The sequence below is a fragment of the Salvelinus alpinus genome, chromosome 25 (genome assembly GCF_045679555.1).
Source record: "Salvelinus alpinus chromosome 25, SLU_Salpinus.1, whole genome shotgun sequence".
NCBI classification, from domain to species: Eukaryota; Metazoa; Chordata; class Actinopteri; order Salmoniformes; family Salmonidae; genus Salvelinus; species Salvelinus alpinus.
In genome coordinates this window covers 21,239,303-21,265,159 of record NC_092110.1, presented here as the reverse complement: position 1 = coordinate 21,265,159, position 25,857 = coordinate 21,239,303, and the positions used below count along the sequence as shown (strand labels likewise).

Sequence of the window (25,857 nt, the reverse complement as noted above, 5' to 3'; positions counted from 1 at the left end):
TTCAGTAGTTTCATTCTAAACCAGGATTTCATCATACATGTCAAGCAGTGAAGTTTCAGCTCTGTCTGTCCGTGGCCTCTTCCTCGGTGCGCAACATCACTGTGTCCGATTCCATCTTGTAAAGCTGTGTCTGTAACGTTTCACGTAAAACCTGTTTCTTGTCTGCATCGAAGTAGCGGTCCTTGTACCTAGCATCGAGCATGGTGGCGACACAGTACAGAGGCTCAGAGAGAATGCCACCGAATCGCTTGTTCACAGCCTCTAGTAGAGTACTTTTGCAAGTTTTAACCCCAAGGCCTGTCGCCAGTTTTGTTGAGCAGACGTTTCAATGCCATGACAGAGGGTATCACATCTGCTGCAGAAGCAGCTTATTTCTCGAGTCAGTTGTTCGAATGGCGCTAGGAGTGTGTTCATGTTTCCAAGTTACAAACATGTTCTCAAATGCCATTTAAATGGCAGCAGCGGTATGAGAACCAGCACATTCTTGAGCATGCAATACGGCTTTCCTCAGAACTAAATCCTCGTCGACCCACTGTGCTGTCAGACTCAGCATGCTCATGGGGCTGACATCGCTGCTCCAAATGTCAGTCGTGAAGTTAATAGCAGTGACGCCCATAGCAAGTAGCTCATGGATGTGCGTTTCAATAATACTGTGTAACTCTGGTAGGACAACATCTGAAAAATAATGACTACTTGCTAGTGTGTCCCCGGGCTCGAGGTGCTCGACCAGTCGGCGAAAGCCAACATCATCCACGACAGAGAACGGTTGATTATCAAGGGCAATGAATCCATTATCTTGGCGTTAATGGTTTGGCCTTTGAGTTGTCTCGCTGAAATGTTCTTACTCTTTCAAATGAGTGCTCGACTTGTTGACTGCTCGATCCACACAGCACACATTGTGGGCTAGGTTAGGAATGCTGTGTTGCACGTGTAGCTCTATATTTCTTGTGACGTCATTACTTCATCTACCTACGTTATATAGGTATGCACATCAGCTTTGACATCGGTTTTGCACATCGGCGTTAAACTAGACATCGAGCCGATGCCGATGTTGGCATTTGTAGCTACCGATTCCGATATGTTTACTGATATATTGTGCATCCCTAACTGTTATATTCCCCTCTGTTCCCTAGTTGGAACATTGCTGTGGGAACTTGCTTCCATCCAGCCACAAGAGCATTGGTGAGATCAGGCACTAATGTTGGGCGATTAGGCCTGGCTCGCAGTCGGCGTTCCAATTCATCCCACAGGTGTTCGATAGGGCTGTGCAGGCCAGTCAAGTTCTTCCATACCGATATATATTTTTCCCCCCTGTATGAACCTCGCTTTGTACACGTGGGGATTGTCATGCTGAAACAGTTAAGGGCCTTCCCAAAACGGTCGTCTACAAAGTCATTGTTTGCTGTAGTGTTAAGATTTTCCTTCACTGTAACTAAGGGGGCTAGCCCGAACCATGAAAAACAGCCCCAGACCATTATTCTTCCTCCACCAAAATTTACAGTTGGCACTATGCATTCAGGCAGGTAACGTTTTCCTGGCATCTGCCAAACCCAAATTCGTCCGTCGGACTGCCAGCTAGTTAACATTCAAAATCAAATAGCTAAATAATCCTTGTTATGAGCATCTTAAAACAATTCCATATGTTAGCTTAGAATCCCCTCCCCGGCTTAGACAGGGATTTGACAGTCTAGAGGGTTAAAGTGTGCTAGCTTTGTAGCAGCCATCAAGGCCACTGAAGTTAGGAAGTATCAGTCATACAGCTGACTGCTGAGCCCGCTCATCAATAAGACCCATTCACATTTTGTACTACTGTGGTGTGTGTGTACCAAGAAGTGACTCGCAGCATCTAGCCTCTGTCATCCTGTCTTGCCTTGCATCTCGTCTTTCTAATGGAATGAAAGCCCTGCTGGTTGAGAAGTGCGGAGAGGAGAGGTGAGTTGGGAGAGAGATGTAAGTGGTAGTTTAGAGACAGGCAGCAGTGAGGGCAAGGAGAGGGAAAGTGCAGCCTAGAGCAGGCTCAGACTGACTGACTGACTGACTGACTGCTGCAGCTCTATAGCCAGGAACAGAGGCAGCCAGGCACCTCATTAGAATGTTTCACATTCCTTTTCAGGCACCAATGCTCTCTCTGCTTCCTCTTCACTGCTCTTGATACCACAGAGCTAGCTGGGGAAAGTTGACGACCTCAGAAGTCTGAGCCTCTCTGTAAAATGGGTCAAGCTGACACTATTAAATATGACCAGTTTTACCACCTCATCTCATCTGCACCCACTTAAACACAAATAGAACTTGTAAATACAGTTGAAGTCGGAAGTTTACATACACCTTAGCCAAATACATTTAAACTCAGTTTTTCACAATTCCTGACATTTACTCCTAATAAAAATTCCCTGTCTTAGGTCAGTTAGGATCACCACTTGATTTTAAGAATGTGAAATGTCAGAATAATAGTAGAGAGAATGATTTATTTCGACACTCAATTAGTATTTGGTAGCATTGCCTTTAAATTGTTTGACTTGGGTCAAACGTTTCAGGTAGCCTTCCACAAACTTCCCACAATAATTTGGGTGAATTTTGGCCCATTCCTCCTGATAGAGCTGGTGTAACTGAGTCAGGTTCGTAGGCCTACTTGCTTGCACACGCTTTTTCAGTTCTGCTCACAAATTTTCTATAGGACTGAGGTCAGGGCTTTGTGATGGCCACCAATACCTTGACTTTGTTGTCCTTAAGCCATTTTGCCACAACTTTGTAAGTATGCTTGCGGTCATTGTCCATTTGGAAGACCCATTTGCGACCAGCTTTAACTTCCTGACTGATGTCTTCAGATGTTGCTTCAATATATCCACATACATTTCCTGCTTCATGATGCCATCTATTTTGTGAAGTGCACCAGTCCCTCCTGCAGCAAAGCACCCCCACAACATGATGCTGCCACCCCCGTGCTTCACGGTTGGGATGGTGTTCTTCGGCTTGCAAGCTTCCCCCTTTTTCCTCCAAACATAACGATGGTCATTATGGCCAAACAGTTCTATTTTTGTTTCATCAGACCATAGGACATTTCTCCAAAAAGTACCATCTTTGTCCCCATGTGCAGTTGCAAACCATAGTCTGGCTGTTTTATGGCTGTTTTGGAGCAGTGGCTTCTTCCTTGCTGAGCGGCCTTTCAGGTTATGTCGATATAGGACTCGTTTTACTGTGGATATAGATACTTTTGTACCTGTTTCCTCCAGCATCTTCACAAGGTCCTTTGCTGTTGTTCTGGGATTGATTTGCACTTTTCGCACCAAAGTACATTCATCTCTAGGAAACAGAACGCATCTCATTCCTGAGTGGTATGACTGCTGCGTGGTCCGGCGGCTGCGTGGTCCCATGGTGTTTATCCTTGCAAATGATTGTTTGTACAGATGAACGTGGTACCTTCAGGCGTTTGGAAATTGCTCCCAAGGATGAACACTTTTTTTCTGAAGTCTTGGCTGATTTCTTTTGATTTTCCATGATGTCAAGCAAAGAGGCACTGAGTTTGAAGGTACGCCTTGAAATACATCCACAGCTGCACCTCCAATTGACTCAAATTATGTCAATTAGCGTATCAGAAGCTTTTAAAGCCATGACACCACTTTCTGGAATTTTCCAAGCTGTTTAAAGGCACAGTCAACTTAGTGTATGTAAACTTCTGACCCACTGGAATTGTGATACAGTAAATTATAAGTGAAATAATTTGTCTGTAAACAGTTGTTGGAAACATACTTGTGTTATGCACAAAGTATATGTCCTAACCGACTTGCCAAATCTATAGTTTGTTAACAAGAAATTTGTGGAGTGGTTGAAAAACAAGTTTTAATGACTTTAATGACCAACCTAAGTGTATGTAAAATTCCGACTACAACTGTAAATGGTATTAATCTAGAGAATTATTAAGCAGAACATGAATGATTTTTTATATACACAGACTGCCACCATGAGAAATAATGGATTGTATAAGCTTTGTCAGACAGTAGATCTCAGAAGTTTTTATGACCCTCGACAAAATTACACAACTTCGTGCCAAACCTCCAGCCCACCTATAAACACACCACTTTTGTTTGAAACAGATACTACTCGATTAAATGCAATTTGGATAGTGGTGCCACCCACCCTTTATCACTGCTTTCCCCAACACAAAACAATTGACTGTGGTTGAGTAAAATCCTAGGACAGGAGGAGGAGAGAGAGAGAAGGCCCCAGCAGAGATACTGTCAGTGTCTTCGTTTGGCGGGCCTCCAGATCTGTCTTCTTCTGTAGGGTTCAGTTAATCACACTTTGTCAGTGGTTAGCTATGCTCACTGAACTGAGGTTTGCATCCGCTGAAGGGCTGGACCAGGGCATGCAACACCGTGGTGGTGGTAGTGGTGGTGAGCTGTGTAGCAGCTAGTAGCCACAGCGCTGCTTTGAAGTGTTAACACGCCATGCATATTGTATGTCTGTGTGGTCAGTAGAGCATGTCATCACTCCAATTATTGTTTATTGTGGTGTGCTAAGTCATGTGAGAAAAGTATTCCCATGATCAAAGCTAATATAATTGGCGCTGATTGTGACACCAAAGGGGATGATTATGACAGTTTCGGGGAACCTTGGGTATGTGGCTGTTTTCTTTGTAATTTTGAACAGGTTGTCTGGTTCGGACAGTCTCCACCTTTTATTATCCACTCTAACTCTGTCTGGACTTGCCTTTATCTCTCACACACTCATCACTTCCTACATTGATGAAATTTGTGAAATTCCAGCCCGTCCGCCTGCAGTTTTGTGCGGGTGTATCGTTATCATTTGTCTGCTTCCGCGAGGCATGTGTGTTTTTCTCAGGAGGTGTCAGATTCTCGGTTTGCTCCAACAGAAAGGTTGCTACTTGGTTTGCAGCCAGCCGCACAGAGTGAGTGAGGAGGAGGGTTGTGTACAGTATATGTGCCTCTACTGCCTCGTCTCTTCCTGTGCCTCTGCTATGTTTGTGGGCCTCACCTCTTGTTTTTCTACACAACTCCTACCATTCTAGGAAGAGAAGTAAGCCTTGTGTGGGAGAGACTATACTCTGAGTGCACAAAACATTAGGAACACCTGAAAGCGATGATCCCTTATTGATGTCACTTCTTCAATCCACTAGAAGATGAAGGGGAGGAGACAGGTTAAAGAAGGATGTTCAAGCCTTGAGACAATTGAGACATGTATTGTGTATATGTGCCGATTCAGAGAGTGAATGAGCAAGACAAAATATTTCAGTGCCTTTGGACGGGTATGGTAGTAGGTGCCAGGCGCACCGGTTAATGTGTCAAGAACTGCCACTCTGCTGCGTTTTTAACGCTCAACAGTTTCTTGTGTGTATCAAGAATGGTCCACCACCCAAAGGACATCCAGCCAACTTGACACAACTGTGGGAAGCATTGGAGTCAAAACGGGCCGGCATCCCTGTGGAACGCTTTGAACACCTTGTAGAGTCCATGCTCCGATAAATTGAGGCTGTTCTGAGGGCAAAGGGGGTGTGTTCCTAATGTTTTGTACACTCTATCTATCTATCCCCTCTCTATCTCTCCCTCCCTTACCCACCCCCTTTTCTCCCTCTTTCTCTGTCTCTCCCCGCTCTCTATCTCTCCCTCCCCTAACCCCTCCTTCTCTCTGTCTCTCCCCGCTATCTATCTATCTCTCCCTCCCCTAACCCCTCCTTCTCTCTCTGTCTCTCCCCGCTCTCTATCTCTCCCTCCCCTAACCCCTCCTTCTCTCTGTCTCTCCCCGCTCTCTATCTCTCCCTCCCCTAACCCCTCCTTCTCTCTCTCTGTCTCTCCCCGCTCTCTATCTCTCCCTCCCCTAACCCCTCCTTCTCTCTGTCTCTCCCCGCTCTCTATCTCTCCCTCCCCTAACCCCTCCTTCTCTCTCTCTGTCTCTCCCCGCTCTCTATCTCTCCCTCCCCTAACCCCTCCTTCTCTCTATCTCTCCCTCCCCTAACCCCTCCTTCTCTCTATCTCTCCCTCCCCTAACCCCTCCTTCTCTCTATCTCTCCCTCCCCTAACCCCTCCTTCTCTCTATCTCCCCCTCCCCTAACCCCTCCTTCTCTCTATCTCTCCCTCCCCTAACCCCTCCTTCTCTCTATCTCTCCCTCCCCTAACCCCTCCTTCTCTCTCTCTGTCTCTCCCCGATCTCTATCTCTCCCTCCCCTAACCCCTCCTTCTCTCTATCTCTCCCTCCCCTAACCCCTCCTTCTCTCTCTCTGTCTCTCCCCGCTCTCTATCTCTCCCTCCCCTAACCCCTCCTTCTCTCTCTGTCTCTCCCCGCTCTCTATCTCTCCCTCCCCTAACCCCTCCTTCTCTCTCTGTCTCTCCCCGCTCTCTATCTCTCCCTCCCCTAACCCCTCCTTCTCTCTCTGTCTCTCCCCGCTCTCTATCTCTCCCTCCCCTAACCCCTCCTTCTCTCTGTCTCTCCCCGCTCTCTATCTCTCCCTCCCCTAACCCCTCCTTCTCTCTCTGTCTCTCCCCGCTCTCTATCTCTCCCTCCCCTAACCCCTCCTTCTCTCTCTCTGTCTTTCCCCGCTCTCTGTCTCTCCCTCCCATAACTCCATTCTCTCTCTCCCCTAACCTCTCTCTCTCCCCTAACCCCTCTTCCTCTCTCTCTCCCTCTCTCCTAACCCCTCTTCCTCTCTCTCCCTCTCTCCCCTAACCTTTCCCCTAACCTCTCCCTCTCTCCCCTAATCACTCTCCCTCTCTCCCCTAACCTCTCTCCCTTTCCCTCTCTCCCTAACCTCTCTCCCTCTCTCCCCTAATCTCCCTACCCCTAACCACTCTCCCTCTCTCCCCTAACCTCTCTCCCTCTCTCCCCTAACCTCTCTCTCTCTCTCCCCTAACCTCTCTCACTCTCTCGCCTAACCTCTCTCCCTCTCTCCCCTAACCCCTCTCCCTCTCTCCCCTAACCTCTCTCACTCTCTCCCCTAACCTCTCTCCCTCTCTCCCCTAACCTCTCTCCCTCTCTCCCCTAACCTCTCTCCCTCTCTCCCCTAACCACTCTCCCTCTCTCCCCTAACCTCTCTCCCCTAACCTCTCTCTCTCTCCCCTCTCTCTCTCCCCGAACCTCTCTCCCGCTCTCCCCTAACCTCTCTCACTCTCTCCCCTAACCTCTCTCCCTCTCTCCCCTAACCCCTCTCCCTCTCTCCCTCTCTGCCCTAACCTCTCTCTCCCTCCCTTCTTCCCTCTCTCTCTCCCCTAACCTCTCTCTCCTCTCTCTCTCCCCTAACCTATCTCTCTCTCTGTCTCTCTCCTAACCTCTCTATCTCCCCTAACCTATCTCTCTCCCCTAACCTCTCTCACTCTCTCCCCTAACCTCTCTCCCTCTCTCCCCTAACCCCTCTCCCTCTCTCCCTCTCTGCCCTAACCTCTCTCTCCCTCCCTTCTTCCCTCTCTCTCTCCCCTAACCTCTCTCTCCTCTCTCTCTCCCCTAACCTCTCTCTCTGTCTCTCTCTGTCTCTCTCTGTCTCTGACATTCATTAGGTCTTCTTAGTGGGCCCTACACAGTCAGGACCAGCCTCTTATCAAGGGCTTCTCTGTGCTGGAGAGGAATCCCAGTCTTCCACAGGACAGAGGGAACTTTGTGCCAGCTGAGCAGGGCACTGGGAAACAGCTAGAGGTCTCCTGGACATTCCCAGACATGTTGTTGGTTCTCTCATAGGGCGTAGCTTGGCCTCCATGGTGCTCAGGCTGACCAACAGGACCAACTCTCATCATTTTAAGCTGGCATCAGTGAGCCCTGGCTGTGAGTTGCCTTGGTAACTTCTACAGAATGTGCCCTCACAAGGAAATCACAAGGAAATTACCAAGTTTGTTTTACTTTCTACTGCAGTTTTTTCTCTGTGAGTGTGTTAGTTGTTACCGGAAGCTTTTAGAATAGCTTTTAAAAAAGGTGCTTTTTATAATCCATTCCCCATCTCAGTGCTATGTGTCCTCGGCAGTGGCTTTGATGTTGTGTGGTTGGTGACCCAGTATCTGTGCGTTAGAGACCACTCTAACGCCCAGAAAACTCTGAGTCAAACTCCCATTCACCAGCTCTGCAAGTGTTATAGTGTCAAAATACATTTGTTGATCACCAAATATAGTTAAATATGGTTAATGTGCTTGGTAACTGGGTCTGTCTGTGTATGTGCTTCATAACACAGTAGCGAGAAATAGCGGTATTCAACGTCAACTTTTTGGACCAATGGGAAATGGATCCATGGCTTTCCCACCCGACCCGATATGCATAAATACTGTACATGTAGCTCTTTCCTGCAGTCAATGACCTCTTTAGCCTCATGGGTGGATTGTTATAAACATTTTTCAGAATTTAAATGATATATATATATTTTTACGACAAGGATGTTTCAATGTCAAAACCGTGTTTCAACGGTTTTGTTATATTTCAGTTTTCTGTGATGTATATCAAGTGTAATATTGGGATGCAAACTCAAAATGGAATACAACTATTTTTTTTAATGCCATAACCATGTGTGTGAGATATATACCTTTGTTTCAAAGTAGATTTGTGTAAGACTACCAAGAATCACTCTGTGTGGCCCTGATTTACAGAGACCCGTTCCGAATGGACCCGAGGACAGTCAGACTCGTTCCGTGGAAAAAAGACCCAAACAGACCCGTGCTGGTTCAGATCCGAGAGACCTGTTCGGATCCGAGGGACCTGTTCGGATTCGAGGGACCTGTTCGGATCCGAGAGACCTGTTCGGATCCGAGGGACCTGTTCAGATCCGAGAGACCTGTTCGGATCCGAGGGACCTGTTCGGATTCGAGGGACCTGTTCGGATCCGAGAGACCTGTTCGGATCCGAGAGACCTGTTCGGATCCGAGAGACCTGTTCGGATCCGAGGGACCTGTTCAGATCCGAGAGTAGAAATATAGAGTGAAAGAAACCTCTGACTGGGTGCTGCCATCGCTATCAATAAACAAGCGATATTGGCCAAATTTTGAGTTGCAAGTGTCTGACACAGATTACAAGCTTGAGCAGTTCTCATCACACAAACACTACATGAACAGAGGACAGGTCCAATCGGGTCCAGTCGGTAAATCAGTTTTAATATCACATACCCAACATCCGTGGTAATTATATCAGACCCGACCAAGATCCGAGACAAAAGTTCGGAAAAGTAAGGCTATATTACTCTAGCAGCACACAGGGCTTTGTGTCCTGGCTGGCCCATCCAGTCTTAATGATGACATCACCGCTGTCTCTCTGGCTTGAGTGGTGCAGCATAATACTCATCTGTCCTCAGGCCCATTGGAGAGGCTGGGAAGTCAGAGCCCCAATTACAGGAAGTTAACCTCACTTTGCGGACAGACTCACGATGCCTCGACATGTCCCACAGACCTGCTAAAATAGACAACTGATAGGGAGAAGGGACTACTGTATGGGGTGGGGGTGGGAAGTGTCAGTCAGAAGCTTCATTCACCTCTCCCCTCCACCCCGCCCAGTCTAATCTGACAGCCCCATGAATTCGGGCCCTCCAAATGTCTGTCAGCAGCCAGATTTAGGCCTGTGGCTGTGTTTCGGCTGCGGTGGCTGTGTGTGTTGTGGTTCTGTTAATATGTCCCTGTGGACACTGCTCTGTGCTGCAGCAGCCAACCAGGCAGGCAGCGGGCCCAAAGCTGCAGTGATTGAAATGCGGAGTGCAAACAGGACAAGGTTTCCCGTGCCACAGAGAAATACCATCCATTAGAGAAGAACACTAGCCGCAGAGCCCGGCCCGGCCAGGTGATGGAGGTCATGTACTGTGAGCACGACCAACCGCAGGCTCCATTACACTATTCATTTGGAGGTTGGATTTCATAGTTTATAATATGACTTCTAACAGTCAATTGTGACAGTGATGTGGAATAATGATGGATTAAGATGCTACTTTTGATATTGTTTGTAAACTGTCTGCTGCAGGAGCCAATTACAGTGTATTTTAAAATATAGACATAGAGCCTGAAATAGAGTGAGTCTGTATCTGTCTGAGCAGTATTCATGTGAGGGAATCCAGTTTGTTTTTTTAGAATGGGAATTATTTATCTTAATCTGGCTGCAAGCTTTATGCTACTTAGACTACTAGATTTGGGGCACATCAGGAGGGTGCATAATATGCACAGATTTAGGAGTTTTTTTGTTGTCAAAAACTCCCTCTTGTCAACTCAACGTGCTTATCAGCTCAACGTGCTTATCAGCTCAACGTGCTTATCAGCTCAACGTGCTTATCAGCTCAACGTGCTTATCAGCTCAACGTGCTTATCAACTCAACGTGCTTATCAGCTCAACGTGCTTATCAACTCAACGTGCTTATCAGCTCAACGTGCTTATCAACTCAACGTGCTTATCAACTCAACGTGCTTATCAACTCAACGTGCTTATCAGCTCAACGTGCTTATCAGCTCAACGTGCTTATCAGCTCAACGTGCTTATCAACTCAACGTGCTTATCAGCTCAACGTGCTTATCAGCTCAACGTGCTTATCAGCTCAACGTGCTTATCAACTCAACGTGCTTATCAACTCAACGTGCTTATCAGCTCAACGTGCTTATCAACTCAACGTGCTTATCAACTCAACGTGCTTATCAACTCAACGTGCTTATCAGCTCAACGTGCTTATCAGCTCAACGTGCTTATCAACTCAACGTGCTTATCAACTCAACGTGCTTATCAGCTCAACGTGCTTATCAGCTCAACGTGCTTATCAGCTCAACGTGCTTATCAGCTCAACGTGCTTATCAGCTCAACGTGCTTATCAGCTCAACGTGCTTATCAACTCAACGTGCTTATCAGCTCAACGTGCTTATCAACTCAACGTGCTTATCAGCTCAACGTGCTTATCAACTCAACGTGCTTATCAGCTCAACGTGCTTATCAACTCAACGTGCTTATCAGCTCAACGTGCTTATCAACTCAACGTGCTTATCAGCTCAACGTGCTTATCAACTCAACGTGCTTATCAGCTCAACGTGCTTATCAACTCAACGTGCTTATCAGCTCAACGTGCTTATCAGCTCAACGTGCTTATCAGCTCAACGTGCTTATCAGCTCAACGTGCTTATCAACTCAACGTGCTTATCAGCTCAACGTGCTTATCAACTCAACGTGCTTATCAGCTCAACGTGCTTATCAACTCAACGTGCTTATCAGCTCAACGTGCTTATCAACTCAACGTGCTTATCAGCTCAACGTGCTTATCAACTCAACGTGCTTATCAGCTCAACGTGCTTATCAACTCAACGTGCTTATCAGCTCAACGTGCTTATCAACTCAACGTGCTTATCAGCTCAACGTGCTTATCAACTCAACGTGCTTATCAACTCAACGTGCTTATCAACTCAACGTGCTTATCAGCTCAACGTGCTTATCAGCTCAACGGGGATGCTCAGCCTGGAGCACTATGTACCCTGTGGAAACTGTAGTATGAGTATACAGTGCATTCTCAAAGTATTCAGACCCCTTGACTTTTTCCACATTTTGTTACGTTACAACTTTATTCTAAAATGGATTCAATTGTTTTCCCCCCCTCATCAATCTACACACAATACCCCATGATGACAAACCAAAAACAGGTTTTTAGACATTTTTGCAAACGTATAAACAAAATTACAACTGAAATATCACATGTACATACGTATTCAGACCCTTTACTCAGTACTTTGTTGAAGAACCTTTGGAAGTGTTTACAGCCTTGAGTCTTCTTGGGTATGATGCTACAAGCTTGGCACACCTGTGTTTGGGGAGTTTGTCTCATTCTTCTCTGCAGATCCTCTCAAGCTCTGTCAGGTTGGATGGGGATCGTTGCTGTACAGCTATTTTCAGGTCTCTCCAGAGATGTTCGATCGGGTTCAAGTCCAGGCTCTGGCTGGGCCACTCAAGGACATTCAGAGACTTGTCCCAAAGCCACTCCTGCGTTGTCTTGGCTGTGTGCTTACGGCCATTGTCTTGTTGGAAGGTGAACCTTCACCCCAGTTTGAGGTCCTGAGCGCTCTGGAGCAGATTTTCATTAAGGATCTGTCTGTACTTTGCTCCGTTCATCTTTACCTTGATCCTGACTAGTCTCCCAGTCCATGTCGCTGAAAAACATCCCCACAGCATGATGCTGCCACCACAATGCATCACTGTAGGGATGGTGCCAGGTTTCCTCCAGACGTGACGCTTGGCATTCAGGCCAAAGAGTTCAATCTTGGTTTCATTAGACCAGAGAATCTTGTTTGTCATGGTCTGAGAGTCTTTAGGTGCCTTTTGGCAAACTCCAAGCGGGCTGTCATGTGCCTTTTACTGAGGAGTGGCGTCCATCTGGCCACTCTACCATAAAGGCCTGATTGGTGGAGAGCTGCAGAGATCGTTGTCCTTCTGGAAGGTTCTCCAATCTCCACGGGGGAACTCTAGAGCTCTGAGTTCTTGGTCACCTCCCTGACCAAGGCCCTTCTCCACCTAGGAAGAGTCTTGGTGGTTCCAAACTTCTTCCATTTAAGAATAAGGGAGGCCACTGTGTTCTTAGGGACCCTCAATGCTGCCAAAATGCTTTTCTACCTTTCCCCAGATCTGTGCCTCAACACAATCCTTCCTCGGAGCTCTACGGACAATTCCTTCGACCTCATGGCTTGGTTTTTGCTCTGACATGCATTGTCAACTGTGGGACCTTATATAGACAGGTGTGTCTTTCCAAATCATTTACAAATGAATTTACCACAGGTGGACTCCAATCAAGTTGTAGAAACATCTCAATGATGATCAATGGAAACAGGATGCACCCGAGCTCAATTTAAAGTCTCATAGCAAAGGGTCTGAATACTTTTTTACTTTAATACATTTGCAAACATTTCTAACAAACTGTTTTTGCTTTGTCATGATGGGGTATTGTGTGTAGATTTATGAGGAAAAGGCTGTCATGTAACAAATTATGGAAAAAGTCACGGGGTCTGAATATTTTCCAATTGCAATGTAGTCTTGTTTTGTTTTGGTTCCTAATGTATTTTGTTCACAATATTATATTGGGTGCAGTGTGCAAATTGTGCTCTTTTCAGAGTGACCGTTTGACCCATCTCCCTGGGGTCACTGGCTTACAGTAGCAGCGCTGATGGCTCCTGGGTAATATGAACCGGTTGTGTGGATAGAAAATGTATACATTTTTTGTGTTCAGAGGTTCTTGGTGGCAGAAGCATTTGTTTGTACTGCCTTTGATTTTCCGTCAGCTTGTAATACTTTTCGACACACATTAAGGATATAACATGCTTAGAGAATGTGTTTATATTTTTGGTGTCTCATCAGGTAAATCAATTAACGTTCAGATCAATGTCCATTTTCCCTGAATCTTTGACTGTCTGTGTATGTGTAAAGTTGACACAGATGTTTTCCTTGTGTGAATGTGCCTGGCATGGATAAAGCCCATCACAGCATTGACATCCAATGGCTAATGTAATCACAGCTTGTGTGCTGCAGGACTGACTGAGAGGAACCTTAATCTCTCCCAGTTTCTCGCTGCCAAATTGGCTCAATCTGCCAGGGAGAAACATCACTGAGTTCTCTGCTGCCGCCTTTCAAAGGGCCTTTTTTGATGTGGGCTCGAGGTGTTTGATCCAGTATACTGTATCTCAGCATTTTGATTTGGTGAGTCTGTTGTCCACAGCATGTGAAGGGACTTTATAGGGATCAGTAGTCCAGCGTCAGTGACAGAGAGGGGGAATTGAGAGCCCTGCCTCCAGCTGAACAGACTTATGTCGATCAGATACTGTACTCTGGACACATTTTTTTGATAGATCGAAACCTCATGATTTTTGTAACACCGTATAAGTAATTACATAAGTATGTTTCTATTGGTTTATTGAATGACCTAATAATCTACTTTGGGAATTCATTTGAGGAATTTAATGATGAGGTTTAAGGCATCATTTTGCTTAGGTTGGAGAAAATAATTACAACTTTTTGGATTTGGCTGAACTTTCATGTTCCACCCCAGATGTTTATGCTGAAATTGGTTTGAAAAGGTTAGAGCCGTTATCTGGAATTGAACATGTCAGCAACTTCTAACTGAGTCAGAAAGCCGTCAGGCAAAAATCACATCCAAATATGACTCTGCAGGCAGGTTTGTGAAATCCAGATATCCCTTTCAATCCTATAGAATAGAAATGTCGGCACATTTGTAATGCTGTCCTGGAGTTTCTAAAAGCAGCTAGCCGACTGACTCTGTCCCCCCGGACATGTCATGAGAAAGCACATCTGGAAAACCCTGAAATGTAAAAAAATGTTTTTTTTGCAAATGCTTCCAGATACATTTTTTGTTCTGCAGCCATTTTCATACTCCCACACAGTCAGATGATTAAACTTGGAGAACATTAGCTTGCTTACCTCAAGGCCCAAAGAGAGAGTAGGTAATAAGACTCAGTCCAGTACTTTCCACTGTGCTGCCTGCTAGCCTGCTACAAAACCTAGGAGGATGGCGGAGGCCACATCAGTAACAGAGCACTGTACACAGCAGGCAATTAGCAGGCAGGGATCCTGTGTCACTGTGTAATTGTTTACCTATCCAGACCAGATCTATATGTTTGTATTATTCAACACCAGTTAGTCAGCTTACTGTACATTCCCCAACTGTTTCCTCTCTTCGCCTAGTTAGAGAAAGTTGGTGTCAATATGAAATGAGAGGCTGTGCAATTATTAAGTTTACAGTACGTTCTAATACAAAAACTCTGTTTATTTCACGGTTGTAGCCAGTTGGAGCAAGATGAGCACCCAGTGGATTAGCAGACAGACAGAGCTGTAGGGTCAGTATGGAAGCCTGAGCATTGAGCAACCAGCTCCACAGTCAGCCTAGCCATGCCCTGCTGCTGAGTGCCCTGGTGACCAGCCCTGGCCTTGGCACCATGACCAGTCTGAAGCGCCCACCCATGGAGCGCATCGTCGGGGGTTCTATCCCTGCCTCTGACGAGTTCTACACCCGCCACCTTCGCCTGGCCAACGGAGGGGCACATACAGACAGCGCCCACCTTCAAGGGGGCCCGGGGGTGCCCAAAATGGGGGTGCGGGCACGGGTTGCCGAATGGCCCCCGAGGAAGGACTTGGGAGCTCTGTGGCAAGTTACCATGGAGCCAGACTCCCCAGGCCTGGCCGGAGGGGGGCAGAGCCACCTGAAACTAGGTCACCTGATGAGCCCCCAGGACTCCTCCATGCTCCGCAACATCCAGAACACACTGAAGAGTAAAACCCAGGGGGCCAGCTACAGCCCAGACAGCCACTACCTGTCCCCGGGAGACTACAGAGTCCCATCCCACAGGAACACCGGCCGCATCCGCCAGCGCAGCAACAGTGACATCACCATCAGTGAGCTGGACGGTGGGGGGGACAGTGGGGAGGACTTGGGCCCCTCAGGGGCCAAGTGGTCCCCTCTACACAGAGAGTATGGCAGTACCTCCTCTATAGACCAGCACGGGGCGTCAGGGGAGAGTTTCTTTGAGATGCTGAAGGGCTACCAGGGAGTGAAGCCTGACCAGCGCAGCCCCGCGCCAGACAGACTAGAGGATCTGCTGACTGCTGGACTCAAGCAGGCCTCAATAGAACTACATGAGGAGACTAGTGAGAGCCAGGCATCCAGCAGAGTCAAGGAGAGAGAGAAGCCCCCAAAGAGACGCTCCAAGTCTGAGACAGGGGGCGAGTCTATATTCCGTAAACTACGCAGCGTGCGGGGGGAATCTGACTCGCCGCGAGCCGGGTCTGATGCTGAGGACGGCCGTTCAGACGATGGGGTCACCCCCCTCAAGCCCTGGGTCTGCCAGAGGGGCTTCTCCCACTACGACGTGCAGAGCATGATGTTTGACCTGAAAAAGGTGATCCAGAGCAGGCAGACGGCGGCAGTGAAGAGGAAGAACACCACCACGGGGGCGTCTGCTGCGGCTGCAGCCTCCACCACCTCCACCGTGTCCTCCACCCAGAGCATGGCCTATAGCTCCCCCACTGGCAGTCAGGAGGAGCTCAGCACCGGGGCCAGGGACAGCCCCAGCATGGACTGTGGGGATGAGCAGAGCAATGAACTGCTCCTCAACTGCCCCTGTTTCTGCAACGAGATTGGGGCCACCTGCAGGCGCAGGGCAGGGGGCGGTCCCCCCAGACAGGGGAGTGGGGGCTCAGGGACCATGGGAGGCGAGAACAGCCTGTTTGAGTCGTCCCTCAGCTCCCACTGCACTAACGCTGGGGTGGCAGTGCTGGAGGGGCCCAAGGACAACCCCAGTGCCCTCAGTGATCGGGGCAAACACTACATCGTAGAACACGTGGACCTGGGAGCCTACTACTACAGGAAGTTCTTCTACCTTAGAGGTGAGAACATACACGATGCAGAACATACACGATGCAGAACATACACAATGAAACTTATTCGCTTACAAACATTATACAGTACATGAAGAACTATAACACTAGAATGTAAAAGATAAACAAACAGTCTTACACAGCCCATCGTTTAATACAGTTACAAATTCAAGTGTATGTTTCTACATAGTTGGAAAGGTTATTTTATTTCACTTTACTTCCCTTTCTCCCTATCCCCTCTCTCTCTCTCTCTCTCTCTCGCACTCCCTCTGTTCTATCTCTCTGTCACTCCCTCCCTCCTTCCCTCCCTCTATCTCTCCCTCTCGCTCGCTCTCCCTCTCTCTCTCCCTCAGAACACTGGAACTACTTTGGGATGGACGAGGCTCTGGGTCCGGTGGCTGTGAGTCTGCGCAGGGAGAAACAGGAGGAGCACAAAGAGCACGGCCAGCAGTACAACTACCGGGTCATCTTCAGAACCTCAGAGGTCAGACAGCTAGCCTTCTGACATTACATCCGCTCTCCCTAGATCATGTCACTTATTACGTGATCAAAGATTCCCTTAGTATAGGGGTGTCAAACTCATGTTAATGACTCCCGCTAGATAGATAGAGATTTCTGTTGTTTTAAAATCATGTCACATTGATTGTCTGTAGATTTGTTTTTCTGTAGATCAGTCCCTCTCCCCTATCTCTGTCTGCCTGGTAGGTTCACATTATGTAAGAAGCTCAGAGGGCCATCAGCTGTCCTCTCGGATCAGCTCTGTGTATAGAAACTATAGGAAACGCTCTCATCCTCCACACATCTCCACGACCTGTCAATGCTACACAACCCCAAACCACTATAGAGAACCCTTCTTTTACATTTCACTGGAAAATCATGGCCACTTTTAGTTGGAAGGTCATGCTTTTGGTTATGGAGTGACTGCGAAACAGCACCATTTCCTTCCCAGCTATAGATTTCAGACACCTGCCTTGGAGTGTTCAGAGATGGTTGTCTTAGGGTTTTCCCCCGGTTGGATGGTGGACAGGTGTGTGTGATTAGACCCTCCAGCTCTGTGTGAGACATCCCGGGACCCCAGGGCCCCTAACTTGGGGAACACTGGACGTTTGTTAGGGTCCTCTCCGAGGGGTGTGGGAGAGAAAGTTCCCCTCCGTTCCAGCTGCATATAATAGCAGAGTGATTGAGTTCACTGCCACTGCTGAACACAATGCACACTCTGTGTAAACATTATGCTTCGCTGAACAACCCCCACTCCACCCTCCACTTCCTACTTCCCCCAGGCCAAAAGTTTGATTCATAACTGAGCCATGTTCTTTTCTGTTGCTTTATGTCAGATTCTTTTAGCTAAATAGTTATAAACTAACTCAGGAGATGTTATGGTGTTTGGGAAGCAGAACTGACATGTTCATTTTGTTCCATCTTGAAAATAAAGTTCCATGAACTGGGGATTCCTGAGGCACATTCCTCCACTTACACTTCTCTCTCTTCCTCTCCTCCTTTTTATCCCTCCATCTAGTTGACCACACTCCGGGGGTCTATTCTGGAGGACGTGGTCCCCTCGTCGTCTAAGCATGGCACTACCCGCGGGCTGCCCCTGAAGGAGGTGTTGGAGCACCTGCTACCAGAGCTGGACGTGCCCTGCCTCCGCCTGGCCCTCAACACACCCAAGGTCACAGAACAGCTGATGAAACTGGACGAACAGGGGGTAGGAGGATACACACTCACATGACATAAAAAGACTCCCTGAATAGCCCTGAGTCATGCCACAGCTGTATGTTGTTAATGGGGCAGTTATCATATTTCATAGATGGCAGACCTTTGGTTGTCTCTACTATTGGCACTATAACATATATTCTGTAGTTTTGCACTGCAAAAATGTCTTAACATTATATCTCTCTCCCCCCCACCGCCCATCCTCCTCTCTAGCTGAGTTTCCAGGTGAAGGTGGGGGTGATGTACTGCAGGGCGGGGCAGAGCAGTGAGGAGGAGATGTACAACAATGAAATGGCGGGCCCTGCCCTGGAAGAGTTCCTACAGCTGCTAGGGGAGAGAGTCCGCCTCAAAGGCTTTACCAAGTACCGCGCCCAGCTCGACATCAAGAGTACGCTCACACACACACACGCACACGCAGCAAAGACAGTGCGTTTAAAACTGTGATTGGTATTTTTATTTGACCAAGGATGCAGTGTGACAGGCTCCTGTGTGGGAACCTCTCTGACCCTCTCTCTGACCTCACAGCATGAATTAAATCAAATCAAATCAAGTTTATTTTATATAGCCCTTCGTACATCAGCTAATATCTCGAAGTGCTGTACAGAAACCCAGCCTAAAACCCCAAACAGCAAGCAATGCAGGTGTAGAAGCACGGTGGCTAGGAAAAACTCCCTAGAAAGGCCAAAACCTAGGAAGAAACCTAGAGAGGAACCAGGCTATGAGGGGTGGCCAGTCCTCTTCTGGCTGTGCCGGGTGGAGATTATAACAGAACATGGCCAAGACGTTCAAAATGTTAATAAGTGACAAGCATGGTCAAATAATAATCAGGAATAAATGTCAGTTGGCTTTTCATAGCCGATCATTAAAAGTTGAAAACAGCAGGTCTGGGACAGGTAGGGGTTCCATAACCGCAGGCAGAACAGTTGAAACTGGAATAGCAGCAAGGCCAGGTGGACTGGGGACAGCAAGGAGTCATCATGCCCGGTAGTCCTGACGTATGGTCCTAGGGCTCAGGTCCTCCGAGAGAGAGAAAGAAAGAGAGAAGGAGAGAATTAGAGAGAGCCAAGATTTTCAAAATGTTCATAAATGACAAGCATGGTCAAATAATAATCAGGAATAAATGTCAGTTGGCTTTTCATAGCCGATCATTAAGAGTTGAAAGCAGCAGGTCTGGGACAGGTAAGGGTTCCATAACCGCAGGCAGAACAGTTGAAACTGGAACAGCAGCAAGGCCAGGTGGACTGGGGACAGCAAGGAGTCATCATGCCCGGTAGTCCTGACGTATGGTCCTAGGGCTCAGGTTCTCCGAGAGAGAGAAAGAAAGAGAGAAGGAGAGAATTAGAGAGAGCATACTTAAATTCACACAGGACACTGGATAAGATTATGAGTCCTTCTGTAGAATCTGCTTAATATCTGCTGTAGGTGGTGCTCTGCCTTGCATGTTAGCAGCTACAGGTTTGGGGTAATCTCTGTAATCTAGAGAGCCTTTCCTGTCCTGTCCTCTCACATGTTTTATGTGCAATCCCGTTTACTTCATGTAGCCTGTCTTGTAACCCCTCATTTCCCCTTGCTTGTCTTATCACTCCACTATACCTGTTCCTCTGACCAACCCTTTCTCATACCCCTAGCTCTCTCTCTTTTCTCCCTCCCTCCCTCCCTCCCTCCCTCCCTCCCTCCCTCCCTCCCTCCCTCCCTCCCTCCCTCCTTCTGTCTCTGGTGTATTGAGGACTAAATCAGGTCCGCTATGGCTGGCCCACACACTCCACTACATCTTTTATATTCCTCATGAGAGCAGAGCAGGAAATGGCAGCTCATCCCAATCATGCACTTAATTACATTTGGCTATTTTTGTCACTTCCTCTATCCATAAACTCAATGAATATGAACATTCCTATTTTGTCCATACATTTTGATTGTGGTGGCTGCCTGGGTAATCTGGATACCCAGAACCAAATCACAATAAACTTTTCTCCTAGGGTTATGGTAGACTGATAGGGTTGTGGTATAATTGTCCACCCCTTACAATGCCTGCAGTAATGCACAAGAAGCTGTGCTATATCTTTAATATAGTTACATGTAAAGGGCGTTTTGTTTAAGCAACAATAGTATTGAGAGGGCTTAATCTGTATGACTACGATTATTTGTTTTTGTTTTCCTGTCACACTATCCGGGCAGACATTGATCAGTCTACGCTATCATGGCTTGTTGTTTGTGCTATGTAACAGGAGACAGTCTAGTACCAGGATCATCAACTCATTTCAGCCGCGGGCCAATTTGTTCTCAAGCGGATGGTCAGGGGGCCGGAACATAATTCGAAAAATAATTTGTAGACTGCAAATTGACCGCAAGAAGCCCAAACAGATACAATATTTCACAAAAACATAATCATTTCAAACCTTGCTTACATTTGTATACAATCACATATATCTCTCTATTATGGATGGGAATACTTTGGAACAGATTTCCACATGTAAAATAACTTGGAGCTGATTTGCTGGTGTTTTTATTATTTTATCTCCCAATGAAATAAAATAAATAATCTTTGTTTTTTCTTGGAAAAGTTTGGAGGCCAAATAATATCACCTGTTGGCCAAATTCGGCACACAGGCCGTGAGTTGGGGAACCATGACCTAGTACCTAAAGCACTGAGCAGATAGGTTGCTGCTGGAGGACAGAGTTGGGTTGCAGTAGCAGTACAATGGGGCCTTACATTGTGATGCTCCTATCTCTTCCTCCAGCTGATTCCACTGGAACCCACTCCCTGTACACGGCCTACAGGGACTATGAGATCATGTTCCACGTGTCTACCCTGCTGCCCTACACACCCAACAACAAACAACAGGTACGGAAGGGCTCTATGATATCACATAAGGAAAATCAAAATGACATGCATTTGGATAACATGTTATGTCATAGATGGATTAAATTATTAATCAAGTTTAATTCAAGAAGAATAGGATATTAATTGAGATGTTGTCATTGAGATTCCTTAATTCTGTGTTGTAGTTGCTGAGGAAGAGACACATTGGGAATGACATCGTCACCATCGTGTTCCAGGAGCCGGGAGCCCTCCCCTTCACCCCTAAGACCATCTTCTCCCACTTCCAACACGTGTTCATCATCGTCCGCGTACACAGCCCCTGCTCCGACAACACCTGCTACAGGTGAGTGTAGACCGCAGTGAAAGCGTGGTCAGACCACTAGAGGACCTGGCAGTCACAAGCAACCTGGAAAGACCCTGGTGCTACAACAGTGGTTGTTCTGAACAACTCATGCAGGTAGATAACATAAAGAGGAAGAGAACCACTGGAAGGCATGGTACAAACCCAGATCAAATGTATTGTGTAACTATTAGCCCTACTCTCCTCTCCACTCTCTCTCTCTGTAGCCAGGGTACTGTAGGCAGTGTATACATTTGTTTGATTATGGTTGACTAGGAGAGATCACCCCTGCAGCTGACTAGCTGATGGGATGGGCCCCTACTCTACTGTTTTCCCTACCCCCTGTGATCGCGGAGCTCTGTGGCATTCTCACTCAAGCACTCACCCCCCTACCACACACGCACACACACTCACTCACGCACTCACTCAACCCTCCTGCCTGCCACACTGCCTTGGAGCAATGGAGTCGGAGCGATCCGAAGGAGTTAGCGGCATGCACATCAAGGATTCCCTTGCTGGACGAGCGAATCAGAGGATTCTTGAGCAGCCGAGCAGAGCTCTGTCCCTCAGTGCTCACAGACCCTCCACGGGAACACTTGTACTGGCTCTGGGTCTGAGCTTAAACCTCATCAAAGTTGGGCTAATTTATTCTGAACCCTCCCCTCTCCAGCCCCTTCCCCCCAGCGCTGCCTGCTAAAGATTGGATGCCCTCCTCAGCTGAAGTTATTCTTTTTTAAATGGAACATCTTTTGATTCGAAGCCAACAAGTGTTGTCGAGGAGAAGAGGCTGACTGGGAGAAATGCTGGTTTGCCTGGTTTTCCTCTTGGATGAAATGGAGAGCAGGACCCTGAAGCAGTGGAGACTCCACTCCACCCAGAGCAGCTCTCAGCTTCCAGCCTCTGGCTCAATCCCATGAATCTAATGAACACACTACAAGTTCCAAACCCTCTCTGTTCTGTTCTGCCACCAGAGAGCTGATTTGCTAGGAGTCTGATTGGTTTGGAGCCTGGGATGCCATTTCAAAGAGGAGTAAGAAACGCACAAGATCTAGCAACAGAACAACGGTTGGACGGCAGCGTGAGCAGCTATAATTAGTTGGAGAAAGATGTGTGTACCTGCAGTAGTGTGATCAGACCAAACAGACAGGAGAGGATTCACTTCAAGGATACTTCTTTTTGTAATGCCAAGCCAAGTCAGGAGTGAGTAGAGGCACTACGGAAGACAAAGGTGGGTCTGGGGTGTGTGTGTGTGGGGGGGGGGAATCTGAGGTGTGATGCTGATGACCTGTGTGAAAAAGAGGGGTCAGTGGGCAGAGAGGTTTCAGCATGTTAACAAACACACACACACACACACACACACACACACACACACACACACACACACACACACACACACACACACACACACACACACACACACACACACACACACACACACACACACACACACGCCCTACTGTGATTTATCTCATAGTTCAATATACATCTACTTTTTTTATTGGATCATTTATTTTGTCTTACGTTATGGTTGCATTTTGATTGATCAGACTATACAGTAGCTTTAAATATTGATAGTGGTACAGCCTAGTGATACAGCCTAGTGATAATCTTGTGCTATCAACTGCTGTCCAAACACAGATAGATTAACTCAGCCCTATTGCATAACGATCAGAGCTTTGTTCAGAAAAATAGGGAGTAGCCTCCTCCGCTCCACTCCTCTTCCCTGTAATCTGGGGCTGGCTGAGAGTGGCCGTCTAAGTGGTAGCTGGCTTGTCAGATGTGCTGAATGTATATTTATATACGCCGGCCTGGTTTAGCGAGGCTTGGGCTGTAATGTCACATGCGATCGTTATGTTATCTGTTTAATGGACTGAGGCTTGTCATGACTCTGACATCAGCCTACCCGAGCCTGGCCTGCAGTGGGTTTCTATAGTGCTGCTGTTCAGCCTTGCCTCACCATTGTTGGGTTGTATGAATCAGAACTAGGTTAGCTTTCATGCTAACTTGTCTCATTGTGTTGTGAGTAGAAAAGAAACCTGCCATGTAGCCTGCCAAAGACTGATGTATTGTCAGTGTGTGTATGGGAAATCAGGTGGTTACCAATGGATATGAGACAGTGTTTCAAATCCAGGTCTACTTCATGACTAATGAATAGTAATTCAACTCTAGGGGTCCTATTGTGGAGCAACAATGGTAGTTGACTGGGAAGAATAGTAGATCTAAGGAGAGCCTTGCCTATAGGAAGACTCACACCCTCCCTCAGGAAGACTCACGCCCTCCTTTAGGAAGACTCACCCTCCCTCAGGAAGATTCATGCCCTCCTTTAGGAAGACTCACACCCTCCCTCAGGAAGACTCACGCCCTCCTTTAGGAAGACTCACGCCCTCCTTTAGGAAGACTCACCCTCCCTCAGGAAGATTCATGCCCTCCTTTAGGAAGACTCACACCCTCCCTCAGGAAGACTCACCCTCCTTTAGGAAGACTCACCCTCCCTCAGGAAGACTCACGCCCTCCTTTAGGAAGACTCACGCCCTCCTTTAGGAAGACTCACGCCCTCCTTTAGGAAGACTCACGCCCTCCTTTAGGAAGACTCACGCCCTCCTTTAGGAAGACTCACGCCCTCCTTCAGGAAGACTCACGCCCTCCTATAGGAAGACTCACACCCTCCTTTAGGAAGACTCACACCCTCCTTTAGGAAGACTCACGCCCTCCTTTAGGAAGACTCACCCTCCCTCAGGAAGATTCATGCCCTCCTTTAGGAAGACTCACACCCTCCCTCAGGAAGACTCACGCCCTCCTTTAGGAAGACTCACGCCCTCCTTTAGGAAGACTCACCCTCCCTCAGGAAGATTCATGCCCTCCTTTAGGAAGACTCACACCCTCCCTCAGGAAGACTCACACCCTCCTTTAGGAAGACTCACCCTCCCTCAGGAAGACTCACGCCCTCCTTTAGGAAGACTCACGCCCTCCTTTAGGAAGACTCACGCCCTCCTTTAGGAAGACTCACGCCCTCCTTTAGGAAGACTCACGCCCTCCTTTAGGAAGACTCACGCCCTCCTTCAGGAAGACTCACGCCCTCCTATAGGAAGACTCACACCCTCCTTTAGGAAGACTCACCCTCCTTTAGGAAGACTCACGCCCTCCTTTAGGAAGACTCACCCTCCCTCAGGAAGATTCATGCCCTCCTTTAGGAAGACTCACACCCTCCCTCAGGAAGACTCACGCCCTCCTTTAGGAAGACTCACGCCCTCCTATAGGAAGACTCACACCCTCCCTCAGGAAGACTCACGCCCTCCTTTAGGAAGACTCACCCTCCCTCAGGAAGATTCATGCCCTCCTTTAGGAAGACTCACACCCTCCTTTAGGAAGACTCTCACCCTCCCTCAGGAAGACTCACACCCTCCTTTAGGAAGACTCACACCCTCATTTAGGAAGACTCACGCCCTCATTTAGGAAGACTCACGCCCTCCTTTAGGAAGACTCACGCCCTCCTTTAGGAAGACTCACGCCCTCCTTTAGGAAGACTCACGCCCTCCTTTAGGAAGACTCACGCCCTCCTTTAGGAATACTCAAGCCCTCCTTTAGGAAGACTCAAGCCCTCCTTTAGGAACCCTCACGCCCTCATTTAGGAAGATTCACGCCCTCCTTTAGGAAGACTCACGTGAAATGGAACAATAGGGAAAACTCTATAAGGATGTCACTCCTCGTCTTTCCCAGTCTATTCTACTGTTTTCTGCACTCTAGGCCCAGTGTCACCAAACCAAATTCATTTCTGTCTTGTGCAAAGTGTGTAAGTTCTCCCTGAGTGGATAGGTATAAGAAATATATTAAAAGCTACATATTGCCGTCTTGCTTCCTCCTATTCAATTCTCTCAGATCTAGTGCACTGGGGATCCATTGAGATTGGGTGTAGGACTCCGTCTTTCAGTGTGCTTACTAATTAGTGACCTCTCCCTCTCTCTCTCTCTCTTTCTCTCTCTCCTCTCCCCAGCGTGGCTGTGACTCGTTCCAGGGATGTGCCCTCCTTTGGCCCCCCTATCCCCAAGGGCGTAACCTTCCCCAAGTCCAGCGTCTTCAGGGACTTCCTGCTGGCCAAGGTCATCAACGCTGAGAACGCCGCCCACAAGTCTGAGAAGTTCGGAGCCATGGCGACACGCACGCGACAGGAGTACCTGCGGGACCTGGCAGAACGTCACGTGACCGGCACGCCGGTTGAGCCCACAGGGAAATTCCCCTTCATCTCATTGGCTCACAAGCGGAGAGAGAGGGTGCGGCCATACAGTGGGGCAGAGCTACGGAGCCTGGGGGCGGTGACATGGCCAGTGCATGCGGAGGACCAGGTAGCCGGGGCAGAGAGGGAGTGTCTACTGGCCATCTCCAACGACTTCCTCATCCTGTTGGACCAGGAGGCCAAAGCCGTGGTCTTCAACTGCGCCACGCGCGACGTCATTGGCTGGTCCTCGGGCAGCCCCGCCTCCATGAAGATCTACTATGAGCGTGGGGAGAGTGTGTCGCTGCGCTCCATCAACAACAACACGGAGGACTTTGGAGAGGTGGTCAAACGCCTGGAGGTCAGTAGCAGCACAGTTAGTCTGTGTATTATTACTGGCTGATAAAATAACATCTGTTGTGACAATTACAGGTCTTCCATGCTTCAAGCCATATAAGATATTTT

At 47.8% G+C, this 25,857-nt stretch overlaps 1 protein-coding gene across 2 annotated transcripts in view; it reads left to right on the top strand.

The window, feature by feature from the left end:
* The window catches only part of LOC139553610 (signal-induced proliferation-associated 1-like protein 1), a 76,408-nt gene that overhangs the window by 32,116 nt on the left and 18,435 nt on the right, over window positions 1–25,857 (top strand). For both annotated transcript variants that reach the window (XM_071366135.1, XM_071366134.1), the window contains exons 2-8: window positions 14,718–16,317; window positions 16,662–16,792; window positions 17,825–18,013; window positions 18,235–18,409; window positions 20,760–20,863; window positions 21,028–21,185; window positions 25,174–25,753. In XM_071366135.1, the coding sequence (XP_071222236.1) occupies window positions 14,871–16,317; window positions 16,662–16,792; window positions 17,825–18,013; window positions 18,235–18,409; window positions 20,760–20,863; window positions 21,028–21,185; window positions 25,174–25,753 (2,784 nt within the window). In that variant the 5' untranslated portion in view covers window positions 14,718–14,870. The remainder of the gene's footprint in view (window positions 1–14,717; window positions 16,318–16,661; window positions 16,793–17,824; window positions 18,014–18,234; window positions 18,410–20,759; window positions 20,864–21,027; window positions 21,186–25,173; window positions 25,754–25,857) is intronic.